Source organism: Gadus chalcogrammus, chromosome 13, assembly GCF_026213295.1.
Source record: "Gadus chalcogrammus isolate NIFS_2021 chromosome 13, NIFS_Gcha_1.0, whole genome shotgun sequence".
NCBI lineage: Eukaryota > Metazoa > Chordata > Actinopteri > Gadiformes > Gadidae > Gadus > Gadus chalcogrammus.
In genome coordinates this window covers 15,778,964-15,793,963 of record NC_079424.1, presented here as the reverse complement: position 1 = coordinate 15,793,963, position 15,000 = coordinate 15,778,964, and the positions used below count along the sequence as shown (strand labels likewise).

At 43.6% G+C, this 15,000-nt stretch overlaps 1 protein-coding gene across 2 annotated transcripts in view; it reads left to right on the top strand.

The window, feature by feature from the left end:
- Positions 1-13,866, top strand: part of pparg (peroxisome proliferator-activated receptor gamma) — a 21,503-nt gene extending 7,637 nt beyond the window's left edge. The window contains exons 2-9 of one of the 2 annotated variants that reach the window (XM_056605761.1): positions 3,632-3,946; positions 4,595-4,764; positions 6,617-6,755; positions 8,162-8,361; positions 10,024-10,138; positions 10,751-10,959; positions 11,334-11,577; positions 12,391-13,866. In XM_056605761.1, coding sequence (XP_056461736.1) covers positions 3,634-3,946; positions 4,595-4,764; positions 6,617-6,755; positions 8,162-8,361; positions 10,024-10,138; positions 10,751-10,959; positions 11,334-11,577; positions 12,391-12,638 — 1,638 coding nt within the window. In that variant the 5' untranslated portion in view covers positions 3,632-3,633 and the 3' untranslated portion in view covers positions 12,639-13,866. Of the gene's footprint in view, positions 1-3,631; positions 3,947-3,973; positions 4,304-4,480; positions 4,765-6,616; positions 6,756-8,161; positions 8,362-10,023; positions 10,139-10,750; positions 10,960-11,333; positions 11,578-12,390 lie in introns of those variants that run through there. The other variant, XM_056605762.1, reaches the window with a different exon arrangement.
- Positions 13,867-15,000: the final 1,134 nt, after the last annotated feature.

Below are 15,000 nucleotides of genomic sequence, written 5' to 3'. Positions count from 1 at the left end.
TACTATGTAACAGTATACAGCCCTCCCCTCTGGGATGAAGCACGGTCTGTTTGCATACAGGTGATGTGTCTCTGAATGCGGTTGAGCTGGTTCTCTCCTTTGTTTCTGATAAATCACAGACAGCGACTCTTATGGAGCCAGGAATCCCACCAATGTCCAAATGACTTACTACAGATATTTCTACAATGGTGTGGCGCAAGCAGGAAAGAGTCAACTGGCAGCTGACATAGAGATACAACAGAACGGGCTGAACACCTAAACTCTTTTAATCAGTGATTAAAAGATTCCATCCGTCAAAGTTTTAAGATGTTTGGAGAGAAAGTCAAAAAGGGCAGACTAAAATAGAATGGAAAAGACTAAGTGCAAGGGAGGTTATCTACCTTGGCCTCGCTCATTAGATTGACTCCTCTGTGTGTTGAACTGTTAACTATTTTTCGAAGAAATATTCATTTTAGAACAAAGTCTGAAGTAAATGGAATCCCAGAAGGGAACCTTTCACGTGTGAGTGCTGACCCCGTGCTCTCGTTCTCTGCTAATATGCTTTCTCCCAAAACACTCACCCCTCCCGGGCTTGACAGGCGGACGCGTCGGCCGATAATTCCAGCTGGATGCATTTCTCAAGCTGTTGATGTTTTATTTATTTTTTTAGATGAGGGGGGACCCATCGAGCGTACTTTCGTTTAACACTGCAATCATTTTTTTCTGTTTTCTTTCCTTTTAGTGGAATTTGTTTCTGTTTGGTAGCCCTTTGACAACAATTGTTTGGTGTGTGTCATGTCGAAACAAGTTCAAAATGTATCACATTATTATTTTTTTTACATCTACAGAGTTATAATGTTCCCACAAAAACACATTTCTTGTGGCGAGATGCAGAGCCAGTGTCATGGCTCATAGTAGCCGGCAGGATCCAGCCTTGGCTTGCCTAGCATTGAGTGTTGTCTATTTAGTGATCATTTAGAGCAGAGAAATTGTATAAGCTGCGCTTGCATGGCTAAATGCTAGACAAGACGAGGCGTGAAACATGAAAGCAAAGAGTGGGCGGCGGTGGCGAATGTGCAAATGTACACTCAACACCGCACAAACACACATGGTTTCTCACACACCCACAAAGATACACACACACACACACACACACACACACACACACACACACACACACACACACACACACACACACACACACACACACACACACACACACACACACACACACACACAAACAAAGAAACCCCCACTCACACACACACCCATAAGCACACATGTCTATCGTTAAATGTGCCATCCGTCATCTTTTGAACATGGACAGGGTAGACGTGACCCTACCCACATGACATTAACCAATACAACAGGAAAAATCAGTTCAAACATGCTTGCTATGTAAAGAAACTGTGTTTCACTGTTGAACAGCTTAAAGCTGTGTAGACCTGCCTTCGATAGACGTCCAGAGCTGTCCATTATAATAATAATACAGAAAATGATGATCCTCATAGCAATGGTGTGTTTTATGCAGTGCAAGATTATGTAATGTGCATGACTATAGTCTTATGAACAGCTAATCGAAATAGCTCTGCAAAGAGTCTAAGGGACGGTTATAATCTTGAAGGGAAAGGACAAAATTGTTAATATTTGGATTTATTTGGATCACTTTAAGAGCCTGTCTTCTAAAATAAAATCATTAGGGACACTGGGACATATTTCTCTCATGACTCAACAATATTTCTCTAAAAATCATTGCTCAGTCTCTAGAGAAACGTTCAGCATTTCTTCATGAAAAGGGACTTTTGAGTCATCTATCATAGTTTCACAATATTTTCCAAGGAACGTGCGCCCTGTGTCGACCTCCTCATGTCTCTGAAGACCTCTGTCTTTCCATCCCATGAACACCTGCCAACTGGGTACTGAGACGCCATCCTCTGGTCCCATCTAGCCCAGGGGCAGGATGACCATGAGCCCATCCGAACGGACATGGCTGTGGTTCTGCAGTTATTAATAGTCACGTGAATCCCACAATAGCGCCCAGTTATATTCATATTTTTTATAGTCGGTCTTAAATAGCATCAGGGTTCTGTATCCTCGTGCCAGCTCTCTCTCTCTCTCTCTCTCTCTCTCTCTCTCTCTCTCTCTCTCTCTCTCTCTCTCTCTCTCTCTCTCTCTCTCTCTCTCTCTCTCTCTCTCTCTCTTGCCATCACATCCGTGCTCTGAAACAATGAAGCAGTATTATCCGTGAGTTTTAGGGGAGTCCCGAGTATTATTTTTTTTACCTAATAACAAAGAGGAAATAATAAGTAAATTACTGGTACCTGGTACGGAGGATGTTTATGCCAACGTGTGTATTTTGACAGGTTCTTTGGAAGTCATTGAGGTCTTTTTTTAAATGCTTGTTCCCTGCCCATCCCCCCTGTCCCCACACTCTGCTCTGTATTCTAGGAATTCCAGTTCATCCATGGTGAGCGCTCGTGTGTGTGTGTGTGTGTGTGTGTGTGTGTGTGTGTGTGTGTGTGTGTGTGTGTGTGTGTGTGTGTGTGTGTGTGTGTGTGTGTGTGTGTGTGTGTGTGTGTGTGTGTGTGTGTGTGTGTGTGTGTGTGTGTGTGTGCGTGCACGTGTGCCAGCTCGCAGATGTGTGTATGTGTGTGTGTGTGTGATTGTGGGTGTGTGTGTTTTTATGTGTGTTTGTGCAAGTGCATCCGTGTGCTCTTTCGGGCCATCGTAAACATTTCTGGTAACGGTTTTTGATATCAGCAGTATCGGCGCCCCTTAAGAGCACATCACGTTCAATTATCAAAGTTTGATTCTAGCCTCATTGGTGCACTTATCTGGTCAGGCACCCAAACAGACCGCGGTTGACATCTACAGACAATCATGCATTCTATCTGAGTTCGTCTTGTACTTGAACAGGACCCCTCGTCTCGGTTAACCAGACAACACACACAGACTGCAGGAATACACTGCGCCCTGGACCAAGGATACTTTGCGTGTGCCTGCCTGTGTGTGTGTGTGTGTGTGTGTGTGTGTGTGTGTGTGTGTGTGTGTGTGTGTGTGTGTGTGTGTGTGTGTGTGTGTGTGTGTGTGTGTGTGTGTGTGTGTGTGTGTGTGTGTGTGTGTGTGTGTGTGTGTGTGTCTCATATGCATGTTCCACAATCCTTTCCTTGTTGTGTCTCTATTCATCTCACACCTCTTTATCTTTTCTCTGTGTTTTTAGTATGTCTTCCAGTTTCCTAGGATATCTGCCTATTTCAGTCTGTGCCTTATGTTCTCTCTCCGTCTCTGTCTCCATATCTCTCTCTCTCTCTCTCTCTCTCTCTCTCTCTCTCTCTCTCTCTCTCTCTCTCTCTCTCTCTCTCTCTCTCTCTCTCTCTCTCTCTCTCTCTCTATATATATATATATATATATATATATATATATATATATATATATATATATATGTGTGTGTATATGTGTGTATATATTCCTCTATCTTTCTTTCAAACTCTCTCTTTGTGAAATATATCAACTGTGAAATAAGAAAAGCTGTAGAAAACGAGGTAATGGTGAGTGTGTCAATCCAAAAGATCTCTAATTCAAACTCTCTCTCTCTCTGTCTGTATCTCTCTCTGTCTCTCTGTGTCCCCCCCCACCCCACCCCCCCATATAGATATGGTGGACACACAGCACCTCCTGGCCTGGCCCGTGTGCTACAGCCTGAGCACGGTGGACCTGCCACTGCACGAGGACAGCTCCCACTCCCTGGACCTGAAGCCCTGCTACACCACCATGGACTATGCCCCCACCTCCACCCTCCACCACTCCTCCTCCTCCTCTGCGTCCTCCTCCTCCCTCTCCCCCTCCCTGCCCTCCCACGGCGCCTCCCTCTACGACGGCGCCAGCCCGCAGCGGGGGGACGACCACCACCTGACCAACATGGACTACGCCAACATGCACTGCTACGGCGCGCAGTTCCGCGTCCACGGTACGGCTGGCCCGCATCGGCGTTTTCTGGTTTTTATTCATAGATATTAATATTTAACAAGACAGCCCAGATATTGGACATAAAAAAATGAATGCTTACATATATGGGTCGCATTCACATACGTATGAATATACAAAATCGTATGATCCCGTTTATATCTGAATATAGATGAACAGTGTATATCTTAAGCATATCTTAACTATAAGTATTATCTCCATGCCATGTGATTTTACCATAACACAATCTCTGAGAGTTTCTGAAACCACTGTGACACGTTGTGTGGCTGCACCAATGCGACGCACAATCTCTCCCTTCTGTTGGTTGTCTGACCGCTCCGACGGGCTAGCCCGTCGCGTGGTTCCCCCCCCCGGGAGGGGAGGCCTGAGTCCAAGTCCTCGTACTTCTGTCCTTGTCCCTCACCTAGGTGCACATCAAAGCATCATGAGGATGGAGGGATGGGAGAGACGACCCTCACGATGCTTAATGTGCAACAAGGGGAGAGACAAGGACCGAAATACAAGGACTTGGTCTCAGGCCTCCCCTCCCCGGGGGAACCACACAACAGGCAATACAAGTGTGAGTACGAGTGATGGGAGGCATGACCGTCGGACCGACGGTGAATCTCTCCCCCCCACCTCTCTCCGTCAGGTTCCATCAAGCTGGAGCCGGGGTCCCCCTCGCAGTACTCAGAGAGCCCCTCCTACCCCAGGGTGATGGAGGAAGCAACGTCTTCCATCACGCTGAACATCGAGTGTCGCGTCTGCGGGGACAAGGCCTCAGGGTTCCACTACGGCGTCCATGCCTGCGAGGGTTGCAAGGTACGTCCTCTTCAAAAAGCAATGTTTTAAACTCATATTCACTCATTCACTGAGAAGCTGGAGATGGGTTTGTTGTGTGCATCAACAAATCCGTAAGTGTTGCTTTTCAGAGTTGATAACAGAACGTATAGTGTAAACGTCAGTTCGCTTTTTTTGTATTTAATGACGCAAATATTTGTATTTGTTCTAAAAAAATACTTATTCGAAAGAATTCAAAATGTAATGAATATGCTCCTTCATATTCACAAATAACCATGTGTATTGCAGTATTCTGCCATTGAAACACATTTCTTTCTTAGCTTATTTTTGTCTTTGTGTGTGTATTCACTTATAAGTCTATGACCGGAACGTACTACAGTTTATTCATCTGAGCCCGCTTTCGGGGAACACATGTGTATGAACTTTTTTTAAATGTCTATCACTTTAACCTCAAAGCTATATAGATTTTCCGTGCAGCTCGGTTTCAGTTCTGCGACAAGGGGTTTGATGTAGTAAGGAAGATGTGGGCTTTTCTCGAGATTGGTCTTTCACGTGTTTCATGGGTCTGGAAAAAAAAGGTTTTGACAATGATGAAAGGTTTTAGGGGTTTTTCAAACACACAACACAGCTTGTAGACTTCAAGTTAGATCAAAACAGTGTTCAAAATATTTTACCAGTGTTTTCAAGATTTCTTTCAAAGAAAGCGTTTTCAATTAACCATACATAATGTGTACAAGAATTGTGCATCACTCCCTCCCTGTGATCGAATCAAAGCCTTTTGCTGTGGTTATGGCAGTGCACTCAGGCTGCAGTGTTCAGTCAAATGTCACCGCAGTTACGAAAACAAACCACCCACATTACAATAAAGGATTAATGCACACAAATCCTTTGGTATACAGCCTGAATTCAAAATATAATTCGGAAAGATTTCACAAGCCGCTTACTTAACCAAGTGGTTTCTCAGCCGGTTCTTGTATTAAAGGTCCTGCTCCTGACACATAGTAACATATTTGGAGGTTTTTTTTGTTGGTGTTGTGCGTCTATAGGTCACTGTTGGCCAATAGGGCAGGATGCCGAGTGTGGGCTTGGCCCAACACAACATTTTTCCCTGAGGTGCCCCCAGAGTTGCGCTGTCAAAGCTGTCAGGCCAGAGGCTTACTTTTTCGTTGTTTGTTGTTCGATCGTATTTCGGGCCTGTACAACACTCGTGTGTGCGTGTATTACATATATGGCTTCCTGATTGATGGTAAGGAGCCAAGCGCTCCTCATTGTTCTGACAGGGTCTCCGGGGAGACATGCCTGTGGTCGACATGGGGGTCAGCCAACGCTTTATTGTTTCACAACACAAAACATTCTTCAGAGAGGTGGAGTCTACTTGACCCTATTTCGCTTCCCTCATTCTAAAATAACCTATGACTAAAAAAGAGAAAAAGAAAAAAAATGAAAAATAGCGAGGACATTCACACCAACTCCCACATGTGAGATGTGTTGGGTGGATGTTTCTGGAACAGTCTCACCCACGTTGTTTGAGTGAAACAATTTTGACAACTCCAAAAGTGATCGGTGAAATAAGCACTTGCTGATTTACTTTGCTGGCGGATTAACTGGCAATCATCAAGTAATCAATGAAAAGTATTAATTGTATCATTATCTGGAATAGAGAAGACTCACTTCATTCAGGATTAACATTCCTGAAGAAGCAAGAAACAGATATTTGGTATTTGTACTGTAAAACCATTAAAGCCACTAATCGATCATGAGCATTTTAATCGATTAATTTTCGGTCGGTATTCCACAAAGAATATCAGCCTCTGTTACTATGAAGAAACTGTACTTAATCTTTTTTTAAATATTTATATTTTATTTTCCACAGGGTTTCTTCAGAAGAACGATTCGGTTAAAGCTTGTTTACGATCACTGTAACCTTCGGTGTCGCATTCACAAAAAGTCCCGCAACAAGTGCCAATACTGCCGCTTCCAGAAGTGCCTCATGGTCGGCATGTCCCACAACGGTAAGACCAGACCACACTCACACACTCTTCACCTGGCTCTGAAGGCCTTACTGGCTCCTTCTTCTTCTGTCTCTCTCTCTGAGAGGCGGGAGCTGATTAAGCGCAATCTATTTAAGAGCTTATTGTACAGCATTAGGAGGTTTCTGTTACTAAACTGTCTCAAGATAAAGAATTAAACCCACTTGGACTGAACCACACATTCCTTGTGTGTATTCACGTGCATGTGCGCGTGTGTGTGTGTGTGTGTGTGTGTGTGTGGGCATGCTTGTGGTTGTTTACATGGGTGTCTGTCCGTGTGCTTGCATGTGAGCATAATATCCCCCTGCCCTTGTCCTCATTTGAACCCATATTTTCCATTTACTGTTGGTTGTTGCTTCACTCTTAGCCCCTGTCGCATGTAGCGTGCCATCCGTGCATCATGAGGTAACACACCGCACGGTTTTGCGTGGGTCGGGATTGCGTAGGGATTAATGATTGACACATGAATGAGGGCGCCGGGTTCTGTCTATGCTGCTACAACTTGCTGTGTCATTGCCGTTGGCAGCGTGCCCACCCCTAGGTATAGTCCCAGAGGCCGGCTGGGGGGTGTGCTCTCGTCAACCGCGTCAAACAGGCCAGTCACCGATGGAGTTACAGATCCTTTCATGAAAGCTTAGCAGGTTCAACCGAGCGGCATTACCTGGATGACAAGTTTTGACTATCGAGTGCCCATCCCCCTGAGATGCCATCGGACCCAAAATAGTTGTCACGTACCTAACCCTTTGTCATAGAAGGCTTTGTTGTTAGTTTTTTTACTGTGGGAATCTTATAGAACATTTGTTAATTTGATTAATAATAAATAATAATATAAATAATAATGATTCATAATATTAATAATAATAATATTAATAATTCAAGTTTACAGCAACTTTGATCAGGACTGCTATAGTGAAAATCATTATGGTCATAACGTTTAGTTTGGATTTACTGAATTCAGACAGTAAGTAATGAAATACTTATATATTACAGATATTTAAGTTAATTTGTTTCCGGCAGTGTTTTCTCTTTGAAGCAAATGTTTAAGCCATCCTTCATTTCCAAAAAACGATCACAGAAGTAGACCACAGAGTGTGACATGAAGAGCGTGCGCCCCTGTCTCTACGTGGGTGTGTGGTTGAGGGGGCACCACGAGGTTTGTGTTGGTGCATGCTCTCCCTCATCGTCATCCGCTTATCCGGGGTCGGGTCGCGGGGGGTGCATGCTATCATTCTATATTTCCCTGCAGGGTTATTTACATGTCTGTGTCTGTGTCTTTGTCTGTGTCTGTGTCTGTGTCTGTATTTACATGTCTGTGTCTGTGTCTGTGTCTTTGTCTGTGTCTGTGTCTGTGTCTGTATTTGCATGTCTGTGCATCCCGTCCCTCCCAGCCATCCGCTTCGGCCGCATGCCCCAGGCAGAGAAGGAGAAGCTGCTGGCCGAGTTCTCCTCGGACCTGGACCACGTGCATCCAGAGGCGGCCGACCTGCGTGCGCTGTCCCGCCTCCTCTACGACTCCTACGTCAAGCACTTCCCCCTCACCAAGGCCAAGGCCCGGGCCATCCTGTCTGGGAAGACCGGGGACAGCTCGGTAAGGACCCCCTGCCGCCTCTTCCTCGTAACCGCGTCTAGGCTGGCTCCTCCTCGGCCCTCTGACGGTATCCGTTTGGGGAGAACGCTGATTGGTTCACCACAACAATACACATCACGACACTCTGCTGGTCTTGGTTCTTTAAAAGAAAAGAACACACTCACACTTTTTACTTATTATTACTGGTTGAACGTTTGACAAATGGGGCATTGCTTTGTGGCTTTGTGTTTATTTATTTATGTATTATTGAAGGACAGATATGACAAAAGTGTGACAGAAATGCAGGTATTTTATATGATATGGTTTATAAACGAATGGATTTTGGACACAATTTTATCTCATTATTAGAAGTACTTCATTACTGATAACAGACAAACCATATTAGTTTAGCAATAGTTCTATGCTGACAATGAAAAATAGTACAATATTTACATTGGGTTATACACTCAAATATATTGTGTGTTGCTCATATGTGAGCGCATCACTAAATGCTATTTAGTTGTTTTTTCCGCAGAACTCTGAAACGTCAAGGCCAGTTCATGTCTTCAATGGCTTATTATGACTGGTCTTTGCGATAGCGATAGAGTATGGAGAATTTACTGAAACCCAGAAAACACCCCAGTGCCCAAACAATGCTCCAATTGTAAGATTTGTTACCTAGTTTGGTAAGTACAATAAAAATATACTTTTTTCGTACATCCTCAATTGAATGTAAACAAACAAATTAAAGAGGCTAGAGAATCAAATTAGTCCTTCTGTACTTTGGGATTGAGACAAAAAGAATTGAAAAATAAGATGAGCAATGTCAAATACCATTTAACGACCTGGTGTTGAAACAGGGCAGCCGTGATGAGGACGCTGTGACATGGAGAAAGAAGGAGAAATGGTTTACTTGCTCCAATAAATGTATAACTTAGCAGCAGCAGAACGTACCCGCCGCTTCTCTTGAATCAGGGGAGGGCAGGTTGATGCTCACTATAACGCCAATGATTCCCCCTGCTAACATGCCGTTGAGCGAGACACCAGCCTACCACTCAATGAATAGGCTTCTTATTTTTTTGGTTATCGTCTGTGTCCTTTGGATTGGGGCAAGGGATCGGCAAAATGATTGTGCTTTGGCACTTAAAAGGCTTTGTGAAATAGTAAACATTAAAGAACTCTTATCTCTCGGCTGTGTATGCTTTAGAGTACTAGTGCCATAGCAGAGTGGGTGTGGTGCAATTCAAACAAAGATTGTGGTGTTTGTGTGTGTGTGAGCGTTTCGGCTTGAATGTCTAAACACCAGCAACAATCGCCTCCGTTCACAGTCAAGACGGCAGCAACACAACCTTGTGGTCCAAGAGACCTCCTATAAATGTGCAGATTGCAGCTCTTGGTGCTGCAAATAGAGACTTGGCGGTTGTCAGTCCGTTTCCTTTGCTATACATTTTTTTTTTTTTAATCGCTATTGTTTCTCTGTGTCCAAAGATAATCACGACTGCATTTTAGAAATCTTTTCAGTGTATGGGTGGATGGGGTAATATTTCATGGTGTGTTATTTCCTGCCAGTGTATTTTAAAATTGTGAGCTTGGCTTGGCCCGATCGACTTACTGCATAAGAAATATTTCCTCTTTCTCCTGAAACGGTCTTTAATTCAACTACTTCTTCTGCCACCACCACAGCCGTTTATTATCCACGACATGAAGTCTCTGATGGATGGAGAACAGTTGATCAACTGCAAACAGATTCCCGGAAGAGACCAGCATCCGTCCCCAGCTGTCCTGGCTGACAACTATGGTCAGTGGCAGACCTTGATCTTTTTTATCAAACAACATGGATTTTGTCAAGTTCAGTCAACCGATAAATTAACCATGAAGATATACATTTATCAAACAGTAGAGCTTGATTTGTGTTGTTTTATGTTGTTGTTTTTTTCATTTCGTTTTTATCCAGTGTCTTCTTCTTCTTCTTCTTCTTCTTCTTCTTCTTCTTCTTCTTCTTCTTCTTCTTCTTCTTCTTCTTCTTCTTCTTCTTCTTCTTCTTCTTCTTCTTCTTCTTCTTCTTCTTCTTCTTCTTCTTCTTCTATTTAATACTTGATCCTGATTAATTATTTAGGGCATTCAGTGGTCTGTTATTTCTGTACATCATAACACTGCTATGAATAACAGACCATTGCAATGAACCTAATTCCAACTGTAGAACCGAATTGACAATTATTTTTGGCGGAAGAAAAACAACAAGAAAAATTGAAATTACAGAGTAATATCAGGACAATAACAACGGCAACCAGCACATTGACAAGATGTTTCCTTGACAACACATCTAGTTATATCTTCATTGGCTCCAGTAATGTCAATGTCAACACAAACCCGACGGCATCCTAATATACCCTTGACCACCCTGATGCAGGGGTCGTGGCGGGCCACCCGGCGCCAGGGTACGGGGGGCTGGGGGGTCTGTCCCAGGGGCCCATCGGGCTCAGTCACCAGGGGCGGACGGAGGGCCTGGAGTTGCGCTTCTTCTACTCCTGCCAGTCCCGCTCTGCCGAGGCCGTGAGGGAGGTTACGGAGTTCGCCAAGAGCATCCCCGGCTTTGTAGATCTGGATCTCAACGACCAGGTAACAACCCGGGGCTCCAGAGTCATGGATTACATGAATTAATACATTTTTGTGTTGATGTTTTCAGTGAGGTATTACCTGATTGTCTTTTTTCTACAAGCTGACATCAAATTTCATACCATTCTGCAGGCAGTCCTATCCAATTTTTCAATCAATCAATGGGACTGAAAATTGCAAGATCCAACACTATATTGGTGCCCAGTAAGCCTAGTACTGAACGACAAATGTAAAAAAATTACAACAACAACTGGACAGAGGGCAAAGATTTGGAAATGAACGTCCGCCCTGACCCACACTGGAAGATTTATCCACAGCATGTGATCACATCCTCACCATCACCCCCCCCCCCCCCCCCCCCCACCACCACCATGCAGGTGACGTTGCTGAAGTACGGCGTGATAGAGGTGCTGACCCTCAGGATGGCTCCCCTGATGAACAAGGACGGCACGCTGATGTCCTACGGCCAGATCTTCATGACGCGGGAGTTCCTCAAGAGCCTACGCAAGCCCTTCTGCCAGATGCTGGAGCCCAAGTTTGAGTTCTCCGTCAAGTTCAACACCCTGGAGCTGGACGACAGCGACCTGGCTCTGTTCCTGGCCGTCGTCATCCTCAGCGGCGGTGGGTGGCTCTCTTCTACTCCCCCGAGCTCTCTGTTGGTTTTTTTTGACAGCATTGTGCTGTGCTGTAAATGGACAACAGTTAGATAAACCCTTCTCTCGCCCGCGGCCACCATAAAGATACGCCTTACAGTCACTCCCTCACGTTTGCCCGTTCAAACACATTCATACTCCCACGCCGGTGTCGACCATGATAGGCGATAGCCCGCCGGGCGGGAGAGGGGAGGGTTTGGTGTCGTGCTCAGGGACACCTCGGCACCATTGCTAGGAGCAACTGTGGGCGAACCAGCGACCTTTCGGTTGTCAGACAACCACACGCCACAAGTCTTCAGACTGTTTATCATGAATCATGAATCATCATCAAGTCATAAACCATTTCAGTAGGGCCACGTGTGTAACATTATCATTAATGTAACAATTGTGTAATAAACATGGGCTGGTTTCCATTGATAACATACTGTATCTAACTGCATAGGACCTTTGAGTCAAACCCTGACTTCTCAACATTTGTATACATCCCTTATCTTTCGTGTCTTAAAACGTTCATCGCAAGCCTCACCCTCTTCTCCTTCTTTCTTTCTATTAATATTGCACATCAGTAGCAGATGCCTTAACGGTTAACCCGAAGCCACCTACAGTGAATTGAGAATCAGGAGGAAGCCTGTAGAGGTCAGGTGTCTTTGACTGTCCTCCTGACTTACCCTCTAACTCCCTGATATCACCCAACCCCACCCCACGTCCCGTTAATCCCAAAACACACAACGTGCCGGCGGGGCGTGTCCTAACGTCCACCCACCTCCCTGCCTCCCTGCAGACCGGCCGGGCCTGCTGAACGTGCGGCCCATCGAGCTTCTCCAGGAGACGGTGCTCCACTCCCTGGAGCTCCACCTGAAGGTCAACCACCCAGACTCCATGCAGCTGTTCGCCAAGCTGCTGCAGAAGATGACGGACCTGCGGCAGATCGTGACCGACCACGTGCACCTCATCCAGCTGCTGGACAAGACCGAGGTGGACATGTGCTTACACCCGCTGCTGCAGGAGATCCTGAAGGACTTGTATTAGAGAGAGCTGATGATTGTGTGTGTGTGTGTGTGTGTGTGTGTGTGTGTGTGTGTGTGTGTGTGTGTGTGTGTGTGTGTGTGTGTGTGTGTGTGTGTGTGTGTGTGTGTGTGACGTGTGTGACGTGTGTGTGTGTGTGTGTGTGTGTGTGTGTGTGTGTTGTGTTTGTGTTGGTAGGTTGTAGTGAGACGGCGAGGGGGGGGTCTCCGAAACCAATGGCGAGGGTTTTATAGAAATAGAAACCTCATGGTATTGACTTGCATGAACAAATAACTTTGCTAACGGGTATGATGTTGACATGTGGACCAATTCATATTTTGTAATCTTTTTTATAAATCTGTGTCTATCCATATAATTAAGGAATATTTGTAGGAAGAGATGTATAATAGTACATTTACAAGGACCAGGGTTTCAGCAACTGCCAAGTGCCTTTCAGTAATTTGGATACCTTTTTTATTTCTTTGTGAAATTTCTAAATAACAAAATGATGGGCTTTGGGTAAAGAATCAAAAGAATATTTTTTAAGGTTTGTTGATGTTATTTAGGAAATTCATATACAACGGCAGTCAAATGGATGACAAATTCTGCACCTCTTTCTGTGTCATTGCTCACGGAATGAACCTGTGTATGTTTACTAATGTACACAAAATGAATGGCCTTGATGTGCTGATCAGATAGAGTCATGTCATAGAACACATGAGAAAGGATGAGAGAGAGTGAGGATGTCTAGACACATAAACAATATTGTGCAAAGTCATAACTGCTGAGTTTGATACATGGCAAACTAAGAATAAGTCAAGTATAACTATTACTGATTGTGCCAAGTAAAATTTAACTTTGAAGCCTCACTCTATTCAAAGAAAGGTTTTTGATTGTCTTTCGAAAGGCAGTAAGAAATATATCACTGTGAATATTTGCATGCATCTTTGTCATTTTAGTTTTTTGTGTTTATACACAATAATAGGCAGCAACATCGAAATTGTATTAATATGTAACGTGTAATGTGTTTTTATGTGCATTCATTTGGCCATTTTCTTTACTATTTCTGAGTGTTTCTGTCTTCAATGACTGAATTGGATTCATGTAAAAAATGACCAACAGTTTATAGTATATGTATGTTATTTACGGTTTGATTCGTATTATACAAATTTGTAAGTGCAGTCGTCCGTAGGGGACTCAGTGAAGTTCACAGAGTTTAATTTAGCCTTACTTTATGTGTAAAATACATAAACATATCTCTCGTGTAAATATTCAATTAATATAAAACCTTGTATTGAATGAGTTTAAGAATGTCAAAAAATGACGTTATATATTTTTAAAGCAATGATTTTCTAAAGGGTCAAATTTACTGTTGTTCTTTGGAGTTTAAAGTAATTTCATGATATTACACAGAGTTTGTAAATAAACTATTTTATAAATATTTGTTTGCTTTATTCCAAATAACCCCCTTTGGTATTATTTATAGAAAAATAGTTATATCAGACTTAAATATATATTTGCAATAATATTTCCTGTTGTAAATCTTGAGAACAAAGCTGAACTGGGGTGAACTATGGAAAAGCTAAAAGACAAAATACTAGAATAGGAAAAGAAGCCCTAACCTATAAATAAGCCTCTGACTTAGGGTCTGATGATGATGATGATGATGATGATAATTACATCCATTCTGCATGTTGTGTCAGCGCCTCTCTTAGTTATCATCCAATCCCTGCTGACCAACATCCAGCCAAGATTCCCAAACCATGCCAACAGCCCTTGGAAGAAAATGTTAGTGGTTGGACCCAAGTCCAAAGATAGCATTCTGAATCCACACCAGGAAGTCCAATTCATCATGAAGCCATACAGCTTCTTTTTTGTCATCAACTTTGTTTGGACTTCAAGCAGAATCTTACTCCCAGTGGGGATGTGTGTGTGTGTGTGTGTGTGTGTGTGTGTGTGTGTGTGTGTGTGTGTGTGTGTGTGTGTGTGTGTGTGTGTGTGTGTGTGTGTGTGTGTGTGTGTGTGTGTGTGTGTGTGTGTGTGTGTGTGTGTGTGTGGGGGGGAGGGGGGAGTTAACGTGACCCACCAGCTCGAGTGAGTGGTATGCAGCTCTGTGTCTATGTGGAGTTCACTTTGTTGCTTTCTTTGGTTGTTATAGAAATTAAATTAGTTCAAATAACACAGAATTGTGTTTTAGATGAAGGAGGGGGAATTGAGCTATTTGTAACTTTTCCTTTTTAATTACATTAGTTGAAATTTAGTACTATAAATAATGTAAGTGAGTACAATTACTACTTAATTGTTAATAGATCTATCAATTGGATAATTTCAGTTCATTCATTCAGTTTTATTTATTATAGATAAACGAACACCTTAAGATTATCCT